Source organism: Ptychodera flava, chromosome 7 (genome assembly GCF_041260155.1).
Source record: "Ptychodera flava strain L36383 chromosome 7, AS_Pfla_20210202, whole genome shotgun sequence".
In the NCBI taxonomy this organism is placed as follows: Eukaryota; Metazoa; Hemichordata; class Enteropneusta; family Ptychoderidae; genus Ptychodera; species Ptychodera flava.
The window spans coordinates 15,035,655-15,063,565 of record NC_091934.1 but is presented as its reverse complement, the minus strand read 5'-3'; the positions used below and the strand labels follow the sequence as shown (position 1 = coordinate 15,063,565).

At 37.3% G+C, this 27,911-nt stretch overlaps 1 protein-coding gene across 2 annotated transcripts; it reads left to right on the top strand.

Annotated features, from left to right (window-relative positions):
• Positions 1–981: 981 nt before the first annotated feature.
• On the top strand, positions 982–27,458 carry LOC139136850 (transmembrane protein 26-like). 2 transcript variants are annotated; one of them, XM_070704685.1, is made up of 4 exons: positions 982–1,149; positions 12,562–12,893; positions 16,042–16,165; positions 25,393–27,458. In XM_070704685.1, the coding sequence occupies exons 2-4, from the start codon at positions 12,685–12,687 to the stop codon at positions 26,209–26,211; spliced, it is 1,152 nt and encodes a 383-aa protein (XP_070560786.1). In that variant the 5' UTR covers positions 982–1,149; positions 12,562–12,684; the 3' UTR covers positions 26,212–27,458. The 2 variants fall into 2 exon arrangements, with proteins under 2 accessions (XP_070560786.1, XP_070560785.1); XM_070704684.1 differs by lacking the exon at positions 982–1,149 and adding an exon at positions 6,689–6,953.
• The last annotated feature ends 453 nt before the right edge of the window (positions 27,459–27,911 follow it).

The window sequence follows — 27,911 nt, the reverse complement described above, 5'->3', positions numbered from 1 at the left end:
AGCGCTGTGTAATAAGTTCCCGTCGATTGGTGATTTCTGGAGAATCAGCCACTTGCTATTACGGCGTTGAAAATTCACACCTCGACATTTGCAAATGGACGAGGTAAATAAAGACCTTTTATTGTAAACGCAATACAGTTTGTGGCCAGTAACCTTGAACTTGAACAATGTAATATCTGGAATCACGATGCAAGAAAAGACGGGGGGTGGGGGTGACATTGCTCAATTTTAGAAGAGACAAATTATAATGACTTCTGAAGAATATCAGGGATCGCAATAATAATTGAGCTTACTTACTTGCAATTCACATGTTTCCTCATAATCGAGAGTAAGTCTTTCGAACGTGTATCTCATGCACGACAAGAAACAAGAAAAGGTAAGAACACAATGATTTGTAGTTAAACATATTTGCTCCAGAGTCTAATCGTCTTTTGACGTGATGGAGGGTGCATTTGATATGACTTTGACGCCTGCGCAGATTGGATTGATTGCATTGTGTGGGAGAACTATGAGACGCTGTCCGCATCAATATAGGCCTTATGAAATGAACACAGATTGCCATGAATTAGTAGCAGCATTATAGGACGCCACTATATCACCGTGTTTGAATGGACCTTCAGCTTCCTGCGAACGGGCTGGTAGCTACACGTACATCCAATTCAATCTAATTTGAGATTTTTATTCATTAATTGATTCGACCTCACGGCCGGCGGTTCAGTAATCGATTATCCTTTCTCGTTAGCTTAAAAATTTGTTACCATGGTTTCAAGACACTAGATTGGCTGCTCGCCCAAACAGAAACGAAAACATGACCTTTCAGTTATCGGCAGCCTTAATTTGTGGGATACGGCGACACTGTTTTAAGTTTCCGTTTATGGGAAAGATCAACAGCTGATATTGAATCAAATAATGTAATAAAAGTTGGACGAATGAGAATTCTCAATCGAGTGTGTCTCTTAGTGGGTGAAAGACCAACAGGAAAGTCTTGTTGACATGTCATTTCCAACAATATTTCGCGCCAACCGAGGAGCACGCAGTCATTTCGAAGCCTTCGGACGGTTTTAATTATATTGCCTACTCTCGATGGGTTATCCAGCGTTGAATTGAGAGCTGTATTTCTGGTTGACGTCTCCCGTGGCCCAAGACAAAGTAAGTAGTGTTTACTCGTGAAATTAGTGCGGGCTGTCATTTTTAACGTTTTTCCTACACCAAGCAGAACTCCATGTCATGGTTACAATTTGTGTATAAGGAATAGTTCATACTTTTCGAAACGGCTGACACCTATTGTCATATTTGCACCATAATTTTCTGTATTATCTATCCATAATGTTTCAGCTGTTTGAAGTGTGCACTTTTCTTCAATGTGTAAAGTTTTATGACCCGTACCATATAATAGTTATGACTTGTGACTTATGTATGGTCTGAGATAATTCTTGATACATATGTTTATGTACACGGCGTTTAATATAGCTTTCTTTGAAATGGTATGGACATAAGACAATTGTAGTCGTGAATGCATTTGAGTTTACATTGCTTGAACAGGTGTAAAACCAAGAGACTGACATGTTTGATACCCCTAAAAATCAAACCCTTTACAAGCCAAGGAAAGATTTTCTGTGGATTATGTCGAAAAAGAACAGTTTATTAGATTCCACAGAAATAACACAAATTTCACACGTTTCGACTTAATTTTTCAAACACATCGACGAATCAACATCTTCAGCAACTATTGCAATTTAGAGTCCTTTATGCATAATGGAGCTATTCATTATATGTAGTTACATGCGAAGAAATTTTCTCGAATTTATTGAGCTTTAGTTTCTGGCATTTTGAATGATCTACACTCCTTACGGCTGCCACCTATAGTTGCCATGATTTTTCATCATAACACGTACTATGTAGACTTCATACCTGCTCGAGTACTACATCAATTGGACGTAAACAAACCAGGAATTGAATCTGAGTTTGTCTTCAAGAAACGAGGAACGCGGTCTACGTTTCCGGGCATTGTGTGAAATGGTCATTTTAACACGATACAACCATTAGAACAAATTAATAAACATGTATCTGTACTGTAAATGGAAAAAATCTGTATCAATGCAGATCGGCATGACCTTACATTAATACTCGGTTTTAACGCCAACCTGTGACATCGAAATTAAATTATGGAAAAATGGTTATTTCATCAAAACAGCATGCTCCTTTTAGAATGAGGATTGGTTATCACAGTATTATCTTAACTTTAATATAGACTGAGTAGAGACCGAATTACTCACTGTGTTTTTAATGTGATCGCTTTGCAAACATGGTAAAATTATACGTCTAAAAGGAGTCAGCTGTGCGCTAAAAACAATTTCTCCGAAAGTTTGATTGTGCAATATCTGTCGCCAAAGATCCATGAATTCGTCACACAAAATTATTCGACCAAAAAATCTCGCGAATAATCCTTGTAAGAGAGTGACATTTTTATGGCAATGGATTAAGTGACGTGGGTGTGAAATTATATTCAAACAGAAAGGTCACTCCTAGTATCCAACAGGTTTCCATATTGTGTGTGTGTGTGTATATATATATATATATATATATATATATATATATATATATATATATATATATATACACACACACACATACATTGCAATCCATTAGAAAAAGTATTGTAAGCTGTTGATATTAACATGCACTAGCCAATTGCAATTATTACAGCTGTACAGTTCACGTCTCCCTTCGGGGAATAGGTAGAGATAGGTAGTTGGGATACAGAAATAGCGTAGAGGCTCATAGACTTCAAAGATAACACCGTTTTATTTTATTCATGGAAGTTACACGTTGCCAGGTGTTGTCCCTTCTCCAAAGTGCTTGTGTTCGTAAAGACACCTCCTGTAGACAATCTGTACATTGCTTATTTACATATAGCAATCTCATCATCATTGTCCCTTCCCTAGCAAAGACGTAATTATTGCCAGGGTTCACATCAATGGCCAACACCATAAACACCAGAACAATAATTTACTTGTTTAATTTCTTACATCTGCATCGCTATCGTACATCGTTCATAATTCTGAACTTGATCATTGACCTTTATGCAGCATTGACATCAAAGTGAATGACCTCTGTAACAAAATCATGATAACCTGAGTCCTCTTTGGGCAGTTATCAATAGACCATGATCACCAAATGTCCTCGCTCGGACAAGACAGCAGTGGTCCTGATGAGCTATGGTTGGATCTGTATAAAGGTGAACTGCAGTGAAATGGCAGAATGTTGTTATTGTACTCGCTAGAGGGATTTATTATCTTCTGGAAGATATCTTTCCCTTTTCCGAAATGAAATGAACTGGGCTAAACTGTATTTGTCTTGTATTAAGTGATTTAATACTCAAGAACATTGATAAATATCAATGAAAAAATTGTATTAAATTTGTGTTGAATATCTAGTAATAAGATTTGGCAGTATAGGCCCCATTGTATGAACTTTCGTTTTTATTTAGACTTGCTCCCAGTCTGTTGGCATATAAATATCAATACAGAAGAAATTGAAGGAATAAACTTAAGCAGACTGTCGCATAAGTTGTCGGTCGTTACGTAGATATTGGCATACACGCGGTGGCTGGACCAGCCGAGCTGCTGCCGCGAAAAGCCCAGCGTGTGCGGCCTGTCTAGTTCTCTATTTTGTCTCACATTATCTGAATACGTCATCCCATGTCTGTGGGGAGACCACGGCCCACTAATGCTTGTAGTGACGTGCCATTCATTTATTAAGACTACACTATCAAGTGTTGTCATGGTTCAGGTACGCAAATTTAAGCCGGCGATAATCACGAATGACTAATGTTTGATGAAGAATATTCATGATATCCAGACCGTGCCCTGTATCATTACTAGAAAATCAAAGCAAGTTCAATTCAAATATCATGGATATTTATCAATCTCAGTAAAGTCACGGAATTGATAAATGGTCCACAAGATGCTATTACCCATTTCAGGTAAAACTGATAAAATGGATACCACGTAACTTCAGAATGACGCGTATTATTCTCCCGCGAAAGCATTGGGAACGCCAAAGATCGAATTTGACATCGCACCGTGTGGGTCACTTTGATCTTTGATGAAATGTTCTCCTAACCCGTCACCATGGGAATATTGCAAGTAATCGTTCTGTAAAGCTGTACGTAACGCAGTGACGTAATTGTCGCCATCTTGAGAGGAGAGTGTCTTCACCTAGCAACTATTTACAAACCCCTTAATCGTCACTTTCGCTTCGGCTTACTCCTCAAGGACTGACTTCATTGAAATCGGAGCGACGTGGAATTTTTTTCAAGCACTGTTAAATATTCTAAAGCGGTTTAACGCCTTTTTTACCGCTGTCGGATGACTAACACAAGTCTCGTAGAGGTTTCAGCGTCGTGGGAAACCTTAATGGCTATTATTACAACGGCGATATGTATGTGTTTTACAGCAAATGACTCGGTCAATTGACTATTAATACCCCCGGAGAACGCATGTGACGTCAAATGCCTATTTGGATGGTCTTTGGCAATTGGAAACATGGCTGATATTACAATATGTGTGCATTGTTTGCTCTCATAATTAAAACTACAAAATTCAGTCTTTTGGGACGAGTTGTCGAATCGATTGGAGAATTTCAAGAATCCTTCTGTTTTTAACGAATCTTTATTTTTAAAAGCAAGGCGAAAGTGGAGTGATGACGATTTTATACAACCCCGTGATCAGGCAACGTTTACTGCCGACAAGAATTTTTAAGTACCCGTGATTTTACGAGCTTTGTTTAACACGAATGTCCATGAATATTGCCGCATTTAAAGTTAACGCCGTTGGAACTATTTTAGAATAATTGCATGGTTATAAATAGTGAAAGAGCCCTCCTTTTTGTCGTTTTATGCTATTTGAAGAGGCCCTTTATTTTTGTGTGAAAGTAATGAAGTGTATATCATAACCCTCCCCCCCCCCCCCCCCCCCCGCAATGAGGATCCTTAACAACCAAATTAATATCTTTCACATCAGGTATTTATCCCAGTCTGATTTCAATCGTGTCACTTTTTGTGGACAAAAATTAGATTTACCTACTTCCTAGGAACATAGTAAGTCTCCCGATTAATATACAACTATCATCGGTAATTCTTACTTTTTTAAAACTGAATGATTGGTGTTCGAAAATGAGTTAAATGGGGAAAATAAATTGCCGGAATTTTAGGTCGCCCGCCAACTTTATTTCCACCTGTTTGGAACTAATAAATCAGTGAACTCTAAACGGATTGTAAATGGATTATTTTTTGTACAAATGAGTGTTGATGGCGGTGTGTTAAATTCTACGCAGGTCAAACTTTATACATCTACCACTTTCTTTTATGAGTAAAAGCACGTGCTGTTTTTATATTCTACAGAAAATAGGAGATGGATTTCAAGTTAGTTTAGAGGATATAATATTAAAGAACCCACGTGCTGAGCTGATACTGACTTATGCCTGTTTCAAACTTGAAAGTTGAAAATTGGTATGAGCGTTATCCGTTCGGGGGCCCCTCGTAACGCCAATGTGCAATAATTTGCCATACCGCGATTTCGGGCTGTCGTTGTTGAGAACGCCACAGCATAGGCTAGTTATTGTTCAATTTCAAAATTGTACGCCATGTCCCAAGCCATTGGACACTACCTTTCGCTGTCTTTGTTTAGAATTTTAATTACAATGTTTTTTTAATCACAAATCTTGGGAGCAGTAGGCTAACTACCAAAAACTTTAATTGGAGCGAGAACCCATCGCAATGACACAACAACATACAGCTACTTTTATGTCAGTAACTACGGTAATAAAGGTTTCTTTTGTGTTACGAGTCTGATCGTCTCTGTGTTCCCGCCTTCCCATCAAAGGTATCGACCCTTTTCCACAAACTGGATCGTGGTCCTACTTAGAATGCTTCAGATTTAGTTCGTTTGCACTCTGCTCAAATGCATGAGATGATAACAGAAGTATATTCTGTCCGTCTGATTATTAATATATGAGCCAGATAAAGGGCCAAAATGTTTAGATCTCAAGCATTCGTTTTTAAAAAGAATTAAGAAATATTAGGATCGTCTATAACTGAAACGAGTTGAACTAGCTACAAGTGGCTGCGATTCACTCACTTGTCCATGGCATGAAACCGGCCGATTTATATAGTGTTTGCGTTGAAATTTCTATGACGTGGCTATATTACAGAGCCGACAAATATGTAAAGTTTCAGTCTTTTTACCGTAAGGATTGTTTTCCGTCTTTGCATTTCGTTAGCGCATCTAAAACGCTCGATGTAACATGTATGAAGACACAACTCGTCTTTTCTGATAATCTCATATTCAATCACATGAATTACCGATGGCAAGTGCACTTTCACCGTTGCCATGGGTAACAGCGTCGCTATGTTAATCGTATTGTCTCCTGTATTGGGTAATCTGTTTTCACGCGGGTGTAACATTATTGTACATTGCGTAGCTAATGAAAGTCATGCTTTTTGATGAAAGACAAAACTCGGTCCCCTGTACTGTAAGTTCATAGCTTAGCGTTCTTCCATCAACCGTGTCTCGTCACCATGGTAAAACACAACCACTATGGACTCGTCCACGACCCCACCCCTTGGTGAAAAAAATCGCACAGCCCGTATTTACATGCTGTCAATTACTTTCAGTTTTCTAAGGGCTGCAGAAATCGTTCCTCCAACATTTCAAACAAAATGTTTGTGTTCGCGTTGGCTAAGTCAATCTTTGCCAGAACAGAAGCTATTGGGCATATTGATTGCCAGCTATAAGATCAAGCGATTATCTGGAGCGAAATAGTGAACTTAAAACGGTCAACGTGTTTGCCCACCACTTATTCTGGTCACTGGATGCTTAAATCTACTTACTTTTAACCGCAGCAGACTGGAAAACTCTGTACTGCGTGCATTGTGAGGTTTATAATCCCAGGTACGTCACACTGTCCGTCTATACCCTCCTGTCTGTCACTATGTTTAAGTGCGCGTCTGGTTGTCTCTGCATAATCTCTCAATACTAGTATTTTACTGACTGTCTGTCTGTTTCTATCAATCTATCTGTCTGTCAGTCTATCTCGGTGTGTTCACGCACCTGGTCTGTCTGTCTCTGTATGTGTTTACTGGTCTGTCCTTCTGTCCGTCTTTTAGTGGGTATTGTCACTGTAGGTTTCATTTAAAACTCGTTCTTGTCTCCTTGTCTGCATGAGGTCACCCGTATTTACCTTAAAATTCGAACAATTTCATCAAATTTCGATCTGATTTCGTTTATCGGCCCACGCTTTGGCTCCCGCCATTTACGGAGACACGTTTGCTACGTTAACAGAATTTCTAATGTCGATAACCCTTTAACTTTTCGCCTGTGAAATGAAACATGGTCAGCAAACAAGGGACCTGGCCAACGATCATGAAAAAGAGCTTTTACACGTTGTACTCGATAATGAGTGATCATATGCTGTGCTTAGCCCGTGGATTTCTGAAGAATGCAATTTAATTTTCCAAAGAATAATTTGCCATTCTTTTTGATTTATGAGTACTTCGATATTTGTGGAATTTATAGTACAAACACGCTGGGGTTATAAGTGGCCGGTGTTTACTTTTAGACACTTGGTGAAATGACTTGACCGGGTAAAGTAATTAGAAACTGTCGGAAAAAGTACTTCCTACCTTATCTACTCTATCGGCCAAAATTAGTACGTGTCTGTAGGAAAACGACGTACATATAAGGGATTGTGTGCAATAGCTGTAGCAACCCACATTAAGTGGAAGAGAAAAACAAGTAACTTGGCACATTATAATATTCGGTATATATCCATGTATATGGATGTGCAAATTTTGTAAAATTCATACAGTCAAATGTGAATCGTCTATTTCACCCAGTGTTTTAATTAGAATGCCAGTCATTTTAATTCAAAACAATGCATATGTAATTTCCATGCCACAAAGGCCGATACGCGGATTGAATACGTACTGAATGCTCGATATTGACGCTAAATGTCACCGCAAGTTTCAAAAAAAACCTTTTTTGTTAAACATGTACACGTATCCCTTCTACTGACGAAGTGCGGGACACGTGCCATGCGCTATGGATCCCGTCAGTTTTCTGCCCTATTTTCTCAAATAGGAAAGGGCGACGCGCTGGTTGCCTAGAAATGCTCAAGATTATCATACTGTTCGAAGTGTGTTTCGTGGATATAATTTTAAATTCTGTTTCCATAGTACTGCCACGAAATAGTGCAACCTGAAACCGCCCTACCAGATAGAGTTTGCACAGAACATTTGTTGGATCAACAAGAACTCAAAAAGACCAGATCGATAATCCTGACACACAGTTCCAAAGCTTGAGCAGTAATTTAATATTTGCCCGCCCTTCGTAAAATCATGCTGTTTACCATCGGATATGGTTTCAGGAATGGGCGCTGTACGTGTATGATCACTGGGCAAGTATAGTTTCGCAAAAAAAAAAACAAGGTAAAATTTTCGTAATTTATGTTAATTATCAATCGCTCCTATGCAGCAAACATTACATTCATATATGCTGTAACTTTATTTTTTCACTCTCTTTTCAATGTCAACCAGTTTCGTGTTTTACTACCACAGCATAAAGACATACACAGTATTCACCTTGTCATCTTAGCATGTGTCCATCTGTAGACTGCATTCTGTTATTGTTGACAAGTAAATTCTATTCCGGATTAAAATTCAAAATTTAATGTAAACAATGACTAAAACATTTTACAGGTATAAACGCTGTGTTGACAAAGTAAATAGTTGGTGTTTAAACATGTTTTGGGGATTACTATGAGAACTTACAAATGACATACATCAAACAAACAGTGAATGCGATCATTGAAAATTACGGTTACCGGCCCTTTAAAATATCTCCTTTTATTAACGGTTCTTAAGTTGAAAGCTTTCAACACACATCGCCTGATATATTTGTGACAGATGAAGACTTACAGCCGTCTGTCTCAATTGTTAGAAATATCATTTCCATTTTCATTCCTTGACGGCTCCTTCGAACGAGATGAGAAACCTTCAAATAAGCATAAATTTTTGTGCGTGTGATTGCTAAGATTTTTTGTTCCATTTGCTACAAGGTCGCGGCTTTCATTCCCCCCCCCCAACACAACCGTGAACTCCCTCTGACTTTGACGTACGATGACATGCCTCACCTGCTAGGCAAGGACAAAAATAATCGACTTTCATGGCTGTAGCCAATAAAATTGTCCACCTTGTAAGTTGAATGCGATGTGTTACACAAATGGTCAACGTCAATGCACGCCACGCCTACCCAAGAGCACTTGCGCTCTCGTCAAAACACAATTATGTATTCGTGATTGGCACCAACCATAGGGTAGTTTCAAGTAAACATTAATCTACAAACTGTTGCAGATATTTATTGATATCCTTATTTAATATAGCCTAACGAAAAAAACAATTAAACAATTAAAGCAATAAAAAAGAAGGCTGTGACGTTTATAGCTTGTTTAATAATGATTGTGTTAGTACTTCAATAGGCTTATGCAACTCAATTTACAGAAAAAAAATTTCATTCAGTTTTCGACTATTCGATGGATGAGGTTGTAATCTATCTCGTTTTTCAAAATTCACTGCGTTTTCTGATCGCGTTTTAACAATATCCGTAGGATGTGTGGATCGCCGAAAATCTCTTCCGGCGCATCACAGCTTTCGTAAGGAGACGAATACGCAGTTTCCGGTAAACCGACGTTGTTCTTAATTTGCCACCACACCCTGGAAATTTTTTACATTTTCAAGAGCAGAAATCACGCTTTGCCAATTTGTAATTTTATATAAATTACGCACGGTAAAGTAACCAAGAAAACAATAAAAGTGACATACGTTTCCAGACCGACAAAATTCACATTTCGCAGTCACGTGTTGCGTGAACATTGTCAGGTCAATTTATTTCAACACAAGTTATTTCAAGCTTTGCTGAAAAGCAGACGTCGCTTGTCATGGAAAGGTTGCAAAAAATCGATAGTAATGTCAGTCAGTTATAAAGTTTGTGAATTGACCTAAATAAAAAATATCAACATGTACCCTAACTTCATTACACAAGTTTTTTTCAGGGTCAGAGGCCACTTGTAGTATTTATCAACTAAAGTTAGCAATGGTTCGCATGTATTCTTTTCAATATTGTCGTCTTTGCCGGTCAAACAGGCAATAATTCTGGCTCTTTGAACATTTATGTATCAAAGCAGCCACAAACTTAGATCGATGTCTTTTATGAATATGATGTGATCCAGAAGACAAGTGGTTGAACAGTTATATGATTGTATCTAAATTAAAGTTGAAGTGAAATAATACTTTTTACTGTAAATAGTTGTGTAACAAATTCCACATACCATCCTATAAACCCTACGAATTTCTAGGTATTTGTTAATTAACCAACGATGGCGTCACCGCCTTTTCTTACTTCTCAATGCCTGTTTGCGCATATCCAACACGACTGTTTTCCATTCTGCGCGAACATGTTACTGTGGCGTTGGTGTCATCTCCGTTGCACTATCTTGGCCGTCTAGAAATACCGGTTTTGCCCCTGTGGGCTTGACTTGTTGCACCGTAGACAGTCGAGCGGAACCACTGTCTATGGTTTCACATGTCACGCAATCTACGAGACTGGTACATTAAAGAATCTCGAAATCTCGCGATCGCCATGATAGGTATGTATATTGTTCTGCCAGTAGGTCTCTATCTCACTCCGAGATTGATAATATAATTCGCCTTTACATTATATTTTTCTGCAACACCCATCCTAACAATATTCTCATATATTTCAAGAAGCGGTCTTTAAAACTTGTACCTCTGCAGTAGCAACTGTCAGAAAGGCTTCAATATGCAATGAATCAATCTCTTAGTAACTTTGAATAGTTTAATGTCAAGTTGAAATGGTGACTCCTATGGTTTGAACGCACCCCTGATTGCACTTGTCCCTGTGGTCGAGCACTAACACATGCTTGAATGTAGAATGAGCCTCGGGGAGATATATTCGGACTCTCCAGCTGACAATGATCTTCTTGTAGAGTGCGCGTGTCGTTTGAATCGTGTGGTCGGGAGTAAATGAAATTTTCATAGTCTATTTTATTGTGACAATATAAAATTTAATTTTAAATGGAGCTTTTTCCTGAAGCTTTTGTGAGTATCTCAAGAAAAACAACTATTTACCTTAATTCATGCATTTCTAAATTCAAGTCAGCGGAATTGGCTGATCCTGCACTGCCATAGAGAAATCCTCTGCCTTAACATTAACACTCGTGACGCCTTTTCGATAGAGGTTATATCACGGCTCTCATCGAAATCATAAACAACCCAATCACTGTTTGGTAAGGGAAGAATTTTAACCATTTCCTTTAGAAATCACCGAGTGAGCCGATGCGAAGAGCAGGGCAATTTTGCAGTGTGTTATCCAGATTTTGGTATATTGGACTTCAAATCGGTTGCAGTCGTTATTATTACATTAAGTATTAGTATTTCTATGGGAAACATTGCCGGCTACATGTAAATAAAGACATCCTGAAGTTGTAAAGTGGTATAGTACTACTTTGAAGGGCCAGCAATGCTAACTTTTGATGATGTTTTAATGGTTTTTATTTGTATGTCAATTGCAAGTTCTTGTCGTAACTCCCAACAGAATGTTGAAATGCCGAATGTTTAGTCTCAATATATTATCCTTTATAACACGTACATGCGTTAAATGCACTATTATTGTTTCTAGTCCGTACCAGAATTCACATGTCAACAATAACAATGCTGGCTACACATGCACAGGCTGAGTTTAAAAGCTGAATACAATGAATCTCAACAAGCCTTGGGGAGTAGAACAAAAAATTATGGTTGACATAAAAACAAAAATGGTAAAAAAGATCATTAAAGGTTAGCATAACCGGTCGTCCTTTAACTTAGCAGAAAGTAGGACAAGCCGTTTGATTCTGTCATTTTTATGAAACGTGTGATGTAGCGTATGTGTTATTTCAAGTTAAACTGCTTAACTTGAAAAATCAACAACATATATTTTATGTTTACAGCAATGGATTTCTCGTTAATATAGGCGGTGTCACCTCTGAAAAATACATACGCTAACGACATACAAAACAATCACTGACAGGCATTGAAGTAGCAAGGACTGCAAGACGTTAAAAGTACCATCGAAACTTCATTTATCAAAACCATCAAAACAGGCAAGAATGGATAAAAATAGCTTTGATAACGGTTCCGATATCTGGGACAGACAGCCAAACCAAAGGCATAAATGAACAGGTCTTTTCATGTTTCGAGACACACTTTCGCCCCAAACACGATTGGAACCAATTTAGGATGATTGGATAGTGAACTAATGTCGGTTTAATATATGCACTTGTTTTTATAAGTAATTTGTAATATTGCGACTTTCAGCTATAAGGCACCTAACACTTTTGAGAATTGTGAAAACTGTAAAGATCCAATGCTCCCAAATTAGTTCGAACCATGTTCCGACGTATGGGCTTTCCAGATCACTCTCCCTGCCCACTTCTTCTTCACAGTTGCTAACGCGGTGACTTTTAAGACACAAGCAAGATAATGTCGACTTGGACCGTGATTTTGAAGTATAAATAGCACGTGAACTTCTCAACCTGGGACACGAAGGGATCAACGACTGAAAAGCGATGTCCGAAGAAAAGACATTTAAGTGTTTCACCGTCACAAAGGCTCTAGCCACTAGGGCACTCTTCGCTGCCCACGGACTAATCGCAACATGGCGGGTCACTTATGTCATGGACAGTTCCCTGTACTGGATCCTTCTGCTGTCGCTCGGGGGCCTGGGCGTCGAGACCGTCGTCACCATGGTAACCAACAAGGGCGAGGAATGGAAATGGTAAGACGACGAATTCAGTCAGTAGTCTGCAAAACTTGTTGCCAACAACGTTCATGTTGTTGGCAAATTCATTATTACAGCTACACAGAATGTCAGTCTGATCGGTCACTATTCTTTGTACAAAGCGATTAATTCACACATTTAATCAGGGTATCGAATACATGCTGCGAATGAAACAGCCTTGTTTACCCTTGCATTTGGACATCAGTAATATGTTTGGCTCGTCAATCACTTTGTAAATTCACCGTCTGATAATTTTAAACTTTCAACTGATTGATCAACCAAAACGGAACAGATAACACTTTTCGAGATGAAAATGGATTCCAGTGCATGCGTGGATTTTGTTCTGTGCGAATGATGATTCGGAATTGAGACAACTATGTGACAATAAACGCCATCCTTTTACATTATTCACGACAATAGCCCCTATTATTTCATAATTTATAATCGTGTGTTGAGAGAGCGACCTTTAATTTACTTTAAAAGCCAGAAAATGCAATGTAATTATTAAACATAGAACAGCTCTGAGTATGAATAGCAAAGCGATTACGTAACTTGCATAAGCGAAAAATACTGTGTACATTTGATTATCCAATTACGTTGTTGAGATTTTTAGATATTGGATGTTAACTTTGGTACATCGCCGAAATCAATTTCTTACCGCCGCCTATTATAAAATGAAACAAAATACATCAGACTACAAATGAATGAGTGAAACATGACACTCTGATTCCAGGGTGTACGGGTGAGATCGAGGCTAGATCGCCAATGAAACACTGGCTCCAATCGTCAACTTAAACCTCTCACCAAAGCACATTCAAAGAATATTGAAGAGAAAACAACTTATATTTTCATTTTCAAAGAAATTTGAGTCAGTCATGTCACTTCCTAAAGTTACGATATCCAGCAGTATATTGAGAGAAATTTCGAAGCATTCACCGATTTGTAAAAATTATAGAAACCAAACCCAGAGAGATCAGTTCTAGTACATACATACATACATACATACATACATACATACATACATACATACATACATACATACATACATACATACAGACAGACAGACAGACAGACAGACAGACAGACAGACAGACAGACAGACAGACAGACAGACAGACAGACAGACAGACAGAGTTTCTTCTGGGCTGCGGCATTGTGAGATTCAGGCAATTTTGTAAGCCATGCACCTCCTGACCAAGGGGAATAGTCGTACCACGGGATGTCACCGGGCCGATTAAGCAATTTCCTTATTACTGCGTAATACTCCCTTCCTTGGCCAATTAAAATCCAGACAGCAGTTTAACATGTACATGTTGCGATAAGCAACCACTAATAATGGCAACTTTTGCGCGATCCTTGATTCTGTTACTTACGTTGAATTGCCCTTTAAAGAGAACGTTCTAACCTTCCTGAAAAGGTCATTTGTTTTCTGGTAATTGCGTGGCCGTTGCATGTATAGTATTGTGAGTGAGATTGAGAGGACAGCTGACACAAAAAGTATAATTGGTATGTGCTCACCATTTCTGTGCGAATATAAAATACTCAGCAGTATAAAAAGGAAGAGGGAAGAATAATGTGGATATCCGTTTTCTTTTAACGCTAAGCAATGAACGAAAGGCATTTATTCGTGTGTAAGGTAGACGCAGCTGTTTCGAAAGTTTTATTTCATTTGTTTGATGTGTTCCACAGTAAATACATATCGTGCCAAAAGCAGGTATCGTCCCGAGAGACAACACCGTCCATGACGTATGGACACCCAGAATGCAATGCGTTTCGGTGAAACTGATTCAGGGTCTCTTCATATCATCAAAACGTTCACAATAGGGCAGATGCCTCCAAAGCAGAGCCCCCGAAGGCACTTTATCAATTATTAGCCCTATTCTGTCTGAAACCGGGGAATATGCTCTCGAACCTACGCCAAGAATCCACGTCATACTTTCGAATCTTTCTTTTTCTGATCATTTTGTGTCATTATTTTCTGACCTACACATACCGATTTATGGGAGAGTGTTCTTCCCATTAAGGTTGGGAACTTCCTGCCTCAGCGTACGTTCCAGTAATTAGATCTTAATCAAGGACAGATCAATTAGTTTAAAACGGGAAAGAAAAAAAAGCAGCAGCAATAAAACTCGTCTGAATATTCATTTTCCGAAATGGGATTCGGTCCCATGAGAAATATTGAGAAAGATTCGGGGTGTGTTTTTGTACAAAGGTAAATGGAGTTTAAAGGACGTATGCTAAGTGGTGTGCCTTTTGCCAGATGGTGCGAAGCTCATAAACTGCGATTAAATGCATATCCGCAGGCAATAGTTCCCGGTTATGACATTTGCACCATTGTAACAAAGCTCATAAAATTGCTAGCTCATTTTACTAACAGGTCAAGTAATATTATCTGGTAGGAATCTGAAACAAATATTAACAAAAATATTAAATCACATACTAAGCTATGATAATAATATGTATCAACAAATGTAGGCAGATATTCATATCAGTCCATACATGACAAATGTCATAGATGCGGTGTCAATTAACTTCACGAGTACAGCAGCCTGGGCCACAGAACAAACATAAAATAAAATTTATCCATGGTAACAAGATATATATCGAGATGACAAAATGTGTATACATTGTGCTATACAGGATTTCATGTTCGAATGGAACACACGGCATTTATTTTTATTGGGCATATGACTGCCCTCTTATCACTGACATTAAATAACAGTAACACACCAATATATAATCTCATCTTCGGTCCTTGTAACCTTTAACCCTTTCACAGCTGTAATTTTTCCCACCACAATTTTAATGCAATATTTTGCCAGTTTTTTGTGAACTTTGGTTTTTTTTCATAATTTTCGACCAAATGGATATCACATTTCATCGACTACAGTTTTTTATCAAAATTTTGGCAAAAATCAGAAAAAAATGACTGTGGTATATCTCATAAGAGTGACAGAAATGGACTTTGGCGCTAAAAGTGTTGGGTAAAGTCACTTACTCTCTCTTTGAAAACCACTCGATTTTTGCCTTGATGTTGTGTACAAGCGCCAGATTACCAAGGCATAAATCATAAATATAACTATTGCGCCCTCCTTACAACAAACAGCAACGCATACTGACATTTCTTTCTCCTTCCTCAATGTAGGTTCTGTCCCAGTGTGTTTTTCTACCTCAGCAGCCTCATTCCGTGCATATGGTTTTTGGAATTAGATTTACTGGAAAAGCGTCTCGAATCTTTGGATTCACGTGAAGCCATTTTACAGGGATCGGTAATGATGTCTTCATACTTTCAGTTTGATACAAGCCTTAACCCTTGTAGGCCATAGCGCCTATATATAGGCAACTTCTGGTAAGTTACCAGAAAGTCATGTCTGAAAGGGTTTAAGGTGATGATGATGATGATGATGATGATGATGATGATGATGATGATGATGATATGGTGGTGGTGGTGGTGATTGTGTGATTGTTGTTGTTCTTTGTATCTGGTTTGTTTATCGCGCATTACTTTGCTTTATTCTGAATGTAAACGTAAGTAATTAGATTATTATCACGTCTCTTTCTTCGTGTCTCTTATATGGCATCGTAATGCTTTCAGTAACTGAAGTTAACACACTAAGTAGTCGGTTGTAAACACCACTTTAGATATTTATAACAAAACAGCAACGGTGACAACTCAAAATGTGCTCTACAATCTGTCTGTCCTACTCTAGCAAGTGTACAACTTAAGTAGTTTCACAATCTGCATGTTATAATGAATGATTGACTTAGCATACAGGTGTAATTAAATACAGATATGTCGGAAAATATTAAAAGACAGGAAATATTGTCAAAACAGGTTGAGATGATCTTTCAACTTAAAACATGAGTCAACGTCAATCTCCGGTCCTTTCTGGTAAGTTAACATCAGTTAAAACAACACATCACTCAACGCAGGGCAATCGTTTCTTCAGGATTGGAAGTGTAAACAGTCTTAGTGAATAACAAAATTTACGTCTGCCGGCAGTCGTCATGGAAATAAGCATAGACACGTAAATAAGCATAGACACGCAGTTTAGTCTTAGAAGGTTACTATCGTTCATGTTGATAACGATAGGTCAATGTTAAACATTTGAAATCATGGGGAAATGATGGCGAAGGCGTTGCAATATTTGACTGCCCTCTACAACGTTAAATTACGAAAGACTACGCCATGCTACCGAGCAACACTGATGTCACGTTTTGTCCATACCCAGTGATTTTGAATGACGTCTCAGCGGTGTACAAAATTATAATCGTCCTTAAATTACATTTGTTCCAATTTTTAAGAGATTCTGAAATAACGTTCACAAGAACACCAGAAAATGCTCATTCGCGACGTCACGAAAAATATAAAAGAAAGCAAATTAGTAGGTTCTTACTAAAGGGTTTTAACATGTCAGCAAAACTGTAAAAATACTGAACGGCAACATTCAGTATAACTAAACACTAAAATCGCGACCAGCAAGATTCCGGTTTTGACAACGCACTGGTGCAACCTGCCTGCACAATCGTCATCTTTGTACGATACTGCAAATTAATTAGCGATCGTTTATCACTGCATTAAATTTTAGCATATCGAAGGAGTACAGTAAAACTAGTTTCCATTTCAGAGTCATAGTATACTGTTCGCCTATTACTTGCGTTTATATGAATCTCCCAAATAATTAGTCGTGTTCCTTGCTTTAATGTGAACTCAAAATATCCCTCATTTTAGCACATCACATGCCACCTTTGTATAAAAGCTGAGACACATGTGCATAAAGTTTTCTGGATTGGCTTACTGAATTTGAATTAGTAGCACATTTTAAGAGAATATAATGTTGTTTCATATTCGCCAGTTTCTTACCCTTCGGCTTTTGAAAAATTGAAACTCCTCGATTTGTGCTTGTTTGTCTCCCCATGTACTTTCGTGCGTATAGCAAATATACCGATAAAAGAGAAAGGAATCCCGCCCTCTTGCGATCGCTCATGAGCGTGCAAGTAGAAACAATTTCAAGGGCGACGAGCTGTGAACCAACTGCACAACAGGTTTTTGGTATGATATAATATAGGGCCACTAAATAATTGACAAAGCATAACCCAGCTTGTTATCAAGCGCTATATCAAGCAATGCCAACGTTGTCCGGAAAGGGGCATTCTGTTATTACGGCCGGGGGTGGGCTGGTGGGCAAAATCCAGGGGGTCACCTTAAATTTGAAAACTGCAAAGGCAGGAAGGGGTCATGTATTTTTCATACAGCACATAGGAGTGGGGAAGTTACTTAATTTTCGTAAGTATCCATCCCGTCAAAAGCAGTTTCAGTGTTCAAAAATTCGATGCATGATTTCATTCTCGGAAGTCATTTAACTGTAATCTGAACAAAAGTATAATTATCTGTCATATGAACATCTTGCCTTGCATGCCTTGGCAACTCTGAGGCTTGTCTTATTGTAAATTGAGCTCACTGAGGGCAATGAACAATTCCTAATATTTGCATATTAGAGATATAGCCAGTTTTGTAGGATTTAACAGTTACCTGTAGACTACTAGTAGCATGAATTGTGAAATTATACTTTAGGTGAAATTCCAATATCATAATTGTTGTCCACTTCTGAACTTTCAAATACCCTATTTGAATCAAGTACATTTGTATCAATTGTCAAACACCTATAAAAACATTAATTAAGTTAGTTTCGCATTGTAAAAAATATTCATAGTTTTCTCATAGACTCCAATGCATAGTGAATCAACATTTCGGTGAAATTCCAAAATCCAATTTCTTGCACACATCATCTTTTAACCATCCTCTTCTAACAAATACTTTAAAATGAATTATTTAATGTCTATAAATACACCGATTTAGCTAGTTTTGTATTGGAAAAAAAATATTCATAGTTTCCTCATAGACTACCATGTATAGTGAATTTACATTTTGGTGAAATTCCAAAATACAATTTCTTGCCAACACATCCATTTATAACCACACTAGTCTAATCAAGTACATTAAAATAAATTATCAAACGTCTATAAATACAGAGATTTCTCTTGTTTTGCATGGGCAAAAATTATTCATAGTTTCCTCATAGACTCCAATGTACAGTGGATGAACATTTTCGGTGATGTTCCAAAATCAAAATGTTTGTACACATAATATGCACCTGTAACCATCATATTCTAATCAAGTACAATAATGTTATTATCCAACGTCTATATATGCACAAGTATAGCAAGTATTTCATTGGAAAAAAATATTCACAGTTCTATCATAGACTCCCATGTATAGTGGATGAACATTTTTGGTGAAATTCCAAAGTCAAATGTTTTGTACACATACTAGTTGTAACAAATCTATTCCAATTAAGTACATTTATGTCAATTATCAAATGTCTGTAAATGCATAGATATTGCTAGTAGTTTTATATTGAATAAGTACTACATAGTCTTCTCATAGACTACAATGTATAGTGAATCAACATTATCAAGAGATGATTATCAATTAAATCCAAATATCAAAATTTTGTACACACACGCTTGCGTAAAGAAATTGCGATCCACCTTGAATTTCTGTCCAATCCCTTTGAGGGGTAATTTCAAAATTAAAGCAAGTCAGAAGAGGAAATTTGAACGATAACACACTGTGAGTCTGTAAGGGGGCTGAGAATCTTTTTTTGACTCTATCGGCCCCAAGTTGTTTGTGTGCACAGCTTTACTCAAGCAATGGGGGGGGGGGGTGCGTCTTGAATCGTTTGGTGCAATGGGTAGGGGGTTCACTTATTAAGACTAATGCACAGGAAGAATTTGAAGTCCCACCACTTGCCATAATAACCGAACGATCCCTAACGTTGATAAAAGACTCTTGCTTTGATGTAATTTAATATTTTGAATGTCTCTTTTGAAGATATTTTATGTCGTGTCCGGGACAAAGGGCCATAAGGCGCTATCAGTCATAGCATGAGTGTCAAAAAATTTATGATTATGAATACTGTTGACAAAAATTAAATAATTCTGTCATTATTGTAGACTTACAAGAGTAGCCTACTGCACTCGAATCTTGAATGATGATCACTTTCCATGATAAATTCACATAGTTGTACTGCAGGCCTTGTTAACAAATTTATTATTACTAATATTCTTGATAAACAAATTAATAATTTTGTCATTATTGTATCGTACAATGGCGATCAATATTCGTGCTAAATTCAAGCAGTTGTAGCACATACCCTCAGAAATATGGTCAATGTAGTTACACTGCAGCAGCATTGCTCGGTAACTTGATGCGGGGTAACAGTATTGCCTCGACAGACGCTCTAGTAACTGTAAACAATAGGTCTACCGAGGCAGTTATGTGACCGCGCATCAAGTTACTGAGCAATACCGCTTTGGGAGACGCTCTATTAACAATGAACAATGTGTCTGCCGAGGCAGTCATGTGACCGGGCATCAAGTTACTGAGCAATGCTGCTGCAGTGTAACTATATTGACAATATTTCTGAGGGTCTGTGCTACAACTGCGTGAATTTTGCATAAATACTGATCATCATTTAGGATTCGAGTGGTGTAGGGTAGTTTTGTAAGTATACAATAATGACGGGAATATTATACTTTTATCAAAAGTATTCATAATCATAAATTTCTTTTACACTCTGGCTATGGCTGATAATGCCATATGGTCCTGTGACTGCGAAAGAAAATCGGCACATACCATTATCCTTATTCTTTGGTGCTTGAAGCCATAATGATCAGAATTTTGCGGGCCTTTTGCGCTGTTTATGGGCCGAAAATATCGCTATACACCTGTATCCTGCTCACTGACAGGCTGGTTATAATTCGTCGAAGACCAAGACTGTATGGCAGCATTTACAATGAGTGTGCAAAGCGAACATCATACACAGACAAGGAACTAACCAGCAGAGCACGCCATAAATCGTGCATTGCACTGTATGAGAATGACATTACAATAACCTCGAAACCCAGATTTCATATGCGATCTGCAGGTTCTGGACTTGCTTGACAAGGAAACTTCGACATCCAGAGTATATTACAACCAAGTGCATTTTAGTGTATCGAAAAACTGATAAGAACAACAGTGCAATCGGTGTGGTACAACACTAAAATCGATGTCGTCAACTGTTTTTAATTATATTTGTGAGGGAATACTGTATCATATTAGGCCTACACTGCAATGTAAAATCATCAGCTAGGCGGTAATAGACGAGTAAGCTACGTCTGCAAAAATTGAAACATTGTTTAACAGGAGGTCAGACTGAGTCAAAACAACACCACCCGATCTCCAAAAACCGGTACCGGCGTCTGACCTCCGGCTATACAATGTTTCAACTTTTGCAGACAGAGCTTATTCGTCTATTACCGCCTAGCTGATGATTGTACATTACAGTGTAATATGATACAGTCTTTCCTCATAAAACGTAATAAAAAAAAATTGTCGATTTTAGTGTTGTGCCACACCGATTGCACTGTTGTTCTTATCAGTTTTTCGATACACTAAAATGTAATTTGTTGTAATATGCTGTTGTTGATTGAGCGTTCAGTTATTACCGCCGGCAAAATCCAGGGGGGAGGGGGTCACCTTAAATTTGAAAACTGCAAGGGGGGGGGGTCATGTATTTTTTTAAAACAGCTTAGAGGGGGTCACTTAATTTTCACAAATATCCGTCCAGTTCATTCTCTGAAGTCATTTAACTGTATATCTATACAAAAGTATAATTATCTGTCATATGATCATCTTGCCTTGGCAACTCTGAGGCTTGTCTTATTTTTAATCGAGCTCGCTGAGGGCACTGAACAATTCCTATTACTTATATATTAGAGATATAACAAGTTTTATCGGGGAAATAATCAACAATTACATGTAGACTAATAGTACCAAAAATGAAATTATACCTTTAGTTGAAATTCCAATATCATAATTGTTGTCCACATCTGAACTTTCGAATACCCTATTTGAATCAAGTACATTTGTATCAATTGTCAAACATCTATAAAAGCGCAGATTAAGTTAGTTTAGCATTGTAAAAAAAGTTATTCATAAACTCCAATGTATAGTGAATCAACATTTCGGTGAAATTCTAAAATCCAATGTTTTGCACACATATCCCTTTGTAACCAACCTAGTCTAATCAAGTACATTAATATGAATAATCAAAAGTACACAAATACACAGATTTAACTATTTTTGTATTGGGAAAACATTATTCATAGTTTTCTCAAACACTACCATGTATAGTGAATCTATATTTTGGCGAAATTCCAAAATGCAATTTCTTGTGCACATATCCATTTGTAACCATCCTAGTCTAATCTAGTAAATCAATGTAAATAATCGAGAGTACATTATTACACAGATTTACCTATTTTTGTATTTGGAAAAAGACTATTTATAGTTTCCTCATAGACTGCCATGTACAGTGTATCTACATTTCGGCGAAATTCCAAAATCCAATTTCTGGCGCACAAGTCCATTTGTTACCACCCTTAGTCTAATCAAGTACATTAAGATACATGTCTATAAATACACAAATTTTGCTAGTTTTGTTTTGGAAAAAAAATATTTATACTTTCCTCATAGACTCCCATGTACGATGAATCTACATTTCGGTGAAATTCCAAAATTCAATTTTTGGGCACAAATCCACTTGCAACCACCCTAGTCTAATCAAGTACATCAAAGTGAATTATCAAACGTCTATAAATTCACAGATTTAGCTAATTTTGTATAGGGAAAAATTAGTTTCCTCATAGACTCCCATGTAAAGTGGATGAACATTTTCAGGAAAATTCCAAAATCGGATTTCTTGTACACATAATATGCACCTTTAACCATCATTTTCTAGTCAAGTACAATTATGTTAATTATCCAACGTCTGTATATGCCCAAGTATAGCAAGTTTTTATTGAAAAAAATATTCACAGTTTTATCATAGACGCCAATGTATAGTGAATGAACATTCTTGGTGAGATTCTAAAGTCATTTTTTTGTACACTTACTAGTTGTAACAACCCTTTTCAAAGACCATTAGAAAACTTTTCACAACATGTTTTGTTATTCCCCCAAAGAGTACTCTGTATTTTTCACATTTTGTAACTGTAGATAAAGATGAGTGGGGTCATATCTTTTCACTACCATTTAAAATTACAATGGAAACAAAATTACAAGAGTTCCAATGGAAGTTAAATCATAATATCTTGTATACAAACCGTATTTTGTTTTGAGTGAATCCTCCCAGAGTTAACAGTAGCTTTTGTTCTTTTTGTCAAAAAGTTGACGAGACCATTCTTCATTTATTTGTAGAATGCGAATGTGTGCAATCTTTATGGGGAACATTTTTGTTCCTATGGGGCTCTGCTCTTGATGCACCTCCTACTCTTTCGACTAAACAAATTCTCGTAGGAGATACTTCCTTTAACTCACTTTTGAATCACCAGATCCTTGTCACCAAGAAGACTATTTACGACTGAAAGGTTAAAAATAGGCTCCCATCCTTTAATAGTTTGAAAACAAATGTGCGAATCATGAAGAGAGTTGAAATGTATATTTCCAAAAGAAATAACTGTATTGAGAAAGCTTTATTGAAGTGGGTCAATTTTGAAGCATAATGTTTGATATCTGTAACTTGGAGAAGACTCTTCTCAAACTGTAATGCCATGAGTTAGTATTTATTTCTGAACCTGTATTTATTTCTCTATAAATGTATCAGCGTTCTTTCTTTGATCGCCGCTTAAACTTATTTCTCCCGAAATTATAAAATATATATATTTAAAAAACAAAACAAATAACAACCCCATTCAAATTAATTGCATTTATCTCAATTATCAAATGCCTATAAATGCATAGATATTGCTACTTTTGTATTGAAAAAGTATTACATAGTTTTCTCTTAGACTACCCACAGGCGGCCCAGACACTATCAATAAGCTTATTATTGAGTTTTTCTCACTGTTTTCTCTATCAATTCTTCTCCTTTTCTTCGTAGAGTCCCTCTATGGATAGAGGGACTGTGTCTTCATGCTCTGACCGATCGGAGTAAATAAAATAAATGGTTATATAACATAACAAAGCCTCTTGACTCTTTATTCATTTTACACCCCATTACAAGGACGCTTATCTCTCATATACACATCTTGTAATTAATTAGTCAACACAACTTATTATGCTAATCTGTGGAATTATCAAGGGTTCGCCAAAATTGGAAAGATAGAGATATAAATGAATCCCGTTTTAGTAACATTTCCTATCTTTCGCGATGTTGACCAACCCATAAAATCCACAATAAGTCCATGGATTAGCATAATTAGTTGTGTTGACTAATTAATTACAAGATGTGTATATAAGAGACAAGCGTTCTTGTAATGGGGTGTAAAATAAGTAAAGAGTAAAGGGGCTATGTTAGGCTATATAGTCATTTATTTTATTTACTACGATCAGGTAGAGCATGAAGAAAAGGAGAGGAACTGATAGAGAAAACTGAGAAAAACTCAATATTAAGCTTATTAATAGTGTCTGGGCCGCCTGTGGACTACCATGTGTAATGTATCAACATTATCAGCTGTTTATCAATAAACCCAAATATCAAAATTTTGTATACACACTCTTGCACAAAAATATTGCGATACACCTGTAATTTCTGTCCAATCCCTTCGAGGGGTAATTTAAAAATTATAGCAAGGCAAAAAGGGAAAATTGAAAATAAACACTTTGTAAGTTTGTAAAGGGGTCATTTGAAAACATCTGACAATCTTTTTTTTGTAGTCTATCCCCCCGAGGTGTTTGTTTGTGCAGCTTTACTTAAGCAATGCGGGGGGGGGGGTGTCATGAAATTTTTGTCCTCTAAAAAAAAGGAGGGCTATCAATTTTGTTTTTCAATGGGTAGGTGTTTCACTTATTTTGACTGATGCGCAAGAAGAATTTGCCGGCCCACCACCGGCCATAATAATTGAACGTTCCTTAAAATGTAATTAAAAATCGTTGATCACATCGAGTTTAATGTTGTACCACAGCGATTGTTCTATTGTTCTTATGTATTTTTCGATACATTAAAATGCAGTTGGTTGTAACCTTGACGCTCTGTTGCAGTTGTCCACATGTAACGTCATATTATTTTTGAAAGATATTTTCTCCTATTTTCAACTGTTTAATTACTTTTCATCTGGCTTTACTCGTACCCAAATTTACATATTTATTTGATTTTTAGTATGACAAATAATGTACCAAATGGAGACTGAAATGCGTTCCAAATCGCCGTGCTTACTTAATGTAAACCAACAGGTTTAGCACGCTGCAATGGTCAATGTAACGTATTACCTTACATAACCAGGCACCATATGTGAGTTTTCTATGTCTTTATAGCAGGTTGCAAATTATTACACACATTAGTAGGACCATGTTTACATGTATGTATGTATGTATGTATGTATGTATGTATGTATGTATGTATGCTTGTGTATTTACAAGTACGAAGTTATTTATTTATTTGTTTCACAGGAATATATTTGGAAATATGTTGAAGACGAGGACTGGGCTCTTGCAATGGAACAAATTCTGCTTTTTATTCTCATCATCGGCCGGTGGATTCTGCCAAAGGGACAAATAACACGTGATCAACTCTCCCAGCTCCTGTTGGTCTACATCGGCGTGGCCGCTGACATCATCGAATTCTTTGAAGTCTTCAAAGAGGACACCGTAAAATATGATAGGGAACTTATCATTGCCACTATGACTCTGTGGACGTGGAGCCTCATGCAGTTCACTCTGGTTGTCACGGTAACCATGGCGCGCAAGTCGAGACTTGCGACAAGCAGTGCGCAAGAACCGAAACCGACTCCAAAATTCAAGAGACTGAAATTTTTGCGGCTGTTGAAACGCAGGCGCAAAATCGACCCATCGGATCCGAATATGTCGCGCGAGCCCGACCCGGGGCTGATCATCCCAGTAAGGCCGGAGGACGAGGAGCGGGAAGATACAGACCCAAAGTGCGCATGTCTTGAGAGCGATGTGTGGGGAATCGTCATAACGCTTGTTATGCAGGACGGCCCTTTCCTCATTTTCCGACTCATCCTCATTACCAAATACCACGTTGTAACGCACATGAATATCTTCTTCACGATTAAAAACATCTTGATCATTGTTCTGCAAGTTTACAGAATTATCGTGTTGCAAATAGAAAAGAAAGATGACGACAACGACGAAAGTGTGATTAATACGCGTGATATGAGTGAGGGTCAGAGTCATTTTAGCGTCCAAGGTCACCAATCTAATTCGACATTTGAATACGTCAACAACCGGATTATTCAAAAATATTAAGGTAATACGCAACCCAAATACTTGAACTTCGGACTATACCCCATACTTGGGGATAACCACTTTCTTTGAATGGTCGTCCAATTGGACTGCCACTTATACACATGTGTCATGGAAATAAACCGCATATGCAGCGTACAGCTGGACTAAGTGTGTTAGCTCCAAGCTTGCTTCTGGACTTTACCAAGCAAAGCTCAGTGACGACGCCTAATCGTGTGAAATTTGAGCAATGATGACCATGCTGTAACTAATTCACATCTTCGCTGGCCATTCAGGATGGTGTGCTCTTTTCTTTGGTGTTTATTTTTTCTATAATGTGAGATTTATTATGTAAAAAATAAATTATTCTGAGCTGTAGTTTTACACCACTCTTCTGTTTGAAAATATTTTACTTGCACAATCATTGCCTTGAAAAATGAACAATCTGATTTGATATCAGAGTATGATGTCATTTGTTTGTCAGATTTTTAGAGACAGTAATCATATAATAATTTAGGATAAGCTGTGGTTAAAGTTGACTACCAGATATCTTTTGGAACTACCAATTTTCGGAAATGGTTGTCCACTCGGACTAATACACTAGAATATCAATTTCTAGCTCTGAATTTAACGATTCTTTGGAAGATGCGGACCAGCGAAGAACTGTGAGATTCTGAAAATCAGTTTTTAGGGCAAGCCCTGTCATGACAAATGATTCACTGACCAATTGGAGATTTGCTTGATTAATTGCTCAAGGTATCACCTCATGATTAATGTTTGCTGGACGATTTATTTAAAGGATACGCACGTGTATACATAGACATGTACATCTTACACAAATTCAATTCAAAGACTACTTTATATCTTACATGATTTTACATGCTCATTCGCGAATTCAATTCCATTCTAAATTTCTGATTTTTGTTTACCAGTTTCAACCAGAATTGATTTCGTCTTTGCACAGATTTTTGATTTTTACCGTACAAATCTTTACTGTACAAATCTTTACTGTACAAATCTTTACTGTACAAATCTTAGGATAAGCTGTAATTACAGATTATGCAATTACACAGACACCATGTGTAAACATTTGATGTGATGTGCTGAATCTGATATCCCCTATCTTTGACAGTGTTTTAAGGAGTCTAGGTAAATTAAAACCTTTGAATGTGTTTTCCTTAATCGATATTATATAAATATCTGTTTACATTGCTTATCCTGCTTGAACTTACTTTTTAATCGATGTTTTCAATAAAGACACGTTGTTTAATTTTTACACATGAAACGCGCATTACATACAAGTCTTGTTGAAATTCGAAAAACGCGCTTTTTACTGCAGATGGCTAATATAGTCTACCGTCTTGCATCGGAGAATGGTCGGCATTCTCCGTTCTTTACTTGTATCCGTAAACAGACATCTTGCATCTGCAGTGGTTCTTTGCGTAAAATAGATCAAAAATCATCAAAGATCCCCTGTGCATGCTAATGTCATGTGTGACCATCTCGTCCTACCCAGCCTCGTCAATATTATTGTCCTTCATATGGCCTTGTTTACAGCATCGGCTAGTTGTTTTAAGGTATTACATATAATAATGGAATTAAATAATTTCATAAACATAACATCAAATAGACTTCTGCTCAACAGAAATACAATTTGAAATAAAATATTCTCTCTAGTATAAGTTTACAATTGGTTGTATAATGAAGCAGTTCAGAAGAGATAC

Bases quoted from the DNA above. Each gene is read 5' to 3' on its own strand.
- LOC139136850 (XM_070704685.1), top strand. From the start codon at position 12,685: ATGTCCGAAGAAAAGACATTTAAGTGTTTCACCGTCACAAAGGCTCTA. The intron at 12,894-16,041 runs GTAAGACGACGA...TCCTCAATGTAG, and splicing joins AAGGGCGAGGAATGGAAATG to GTTCTGTCCCAGTGTGTTTT. The intron at 16,166-25,392 runs GTAATGATGTCT...TTTGTTTCACAG, and splicing joins AAGCCATTTTACAGGGATCG to GAATATATTTGGAAATATGT.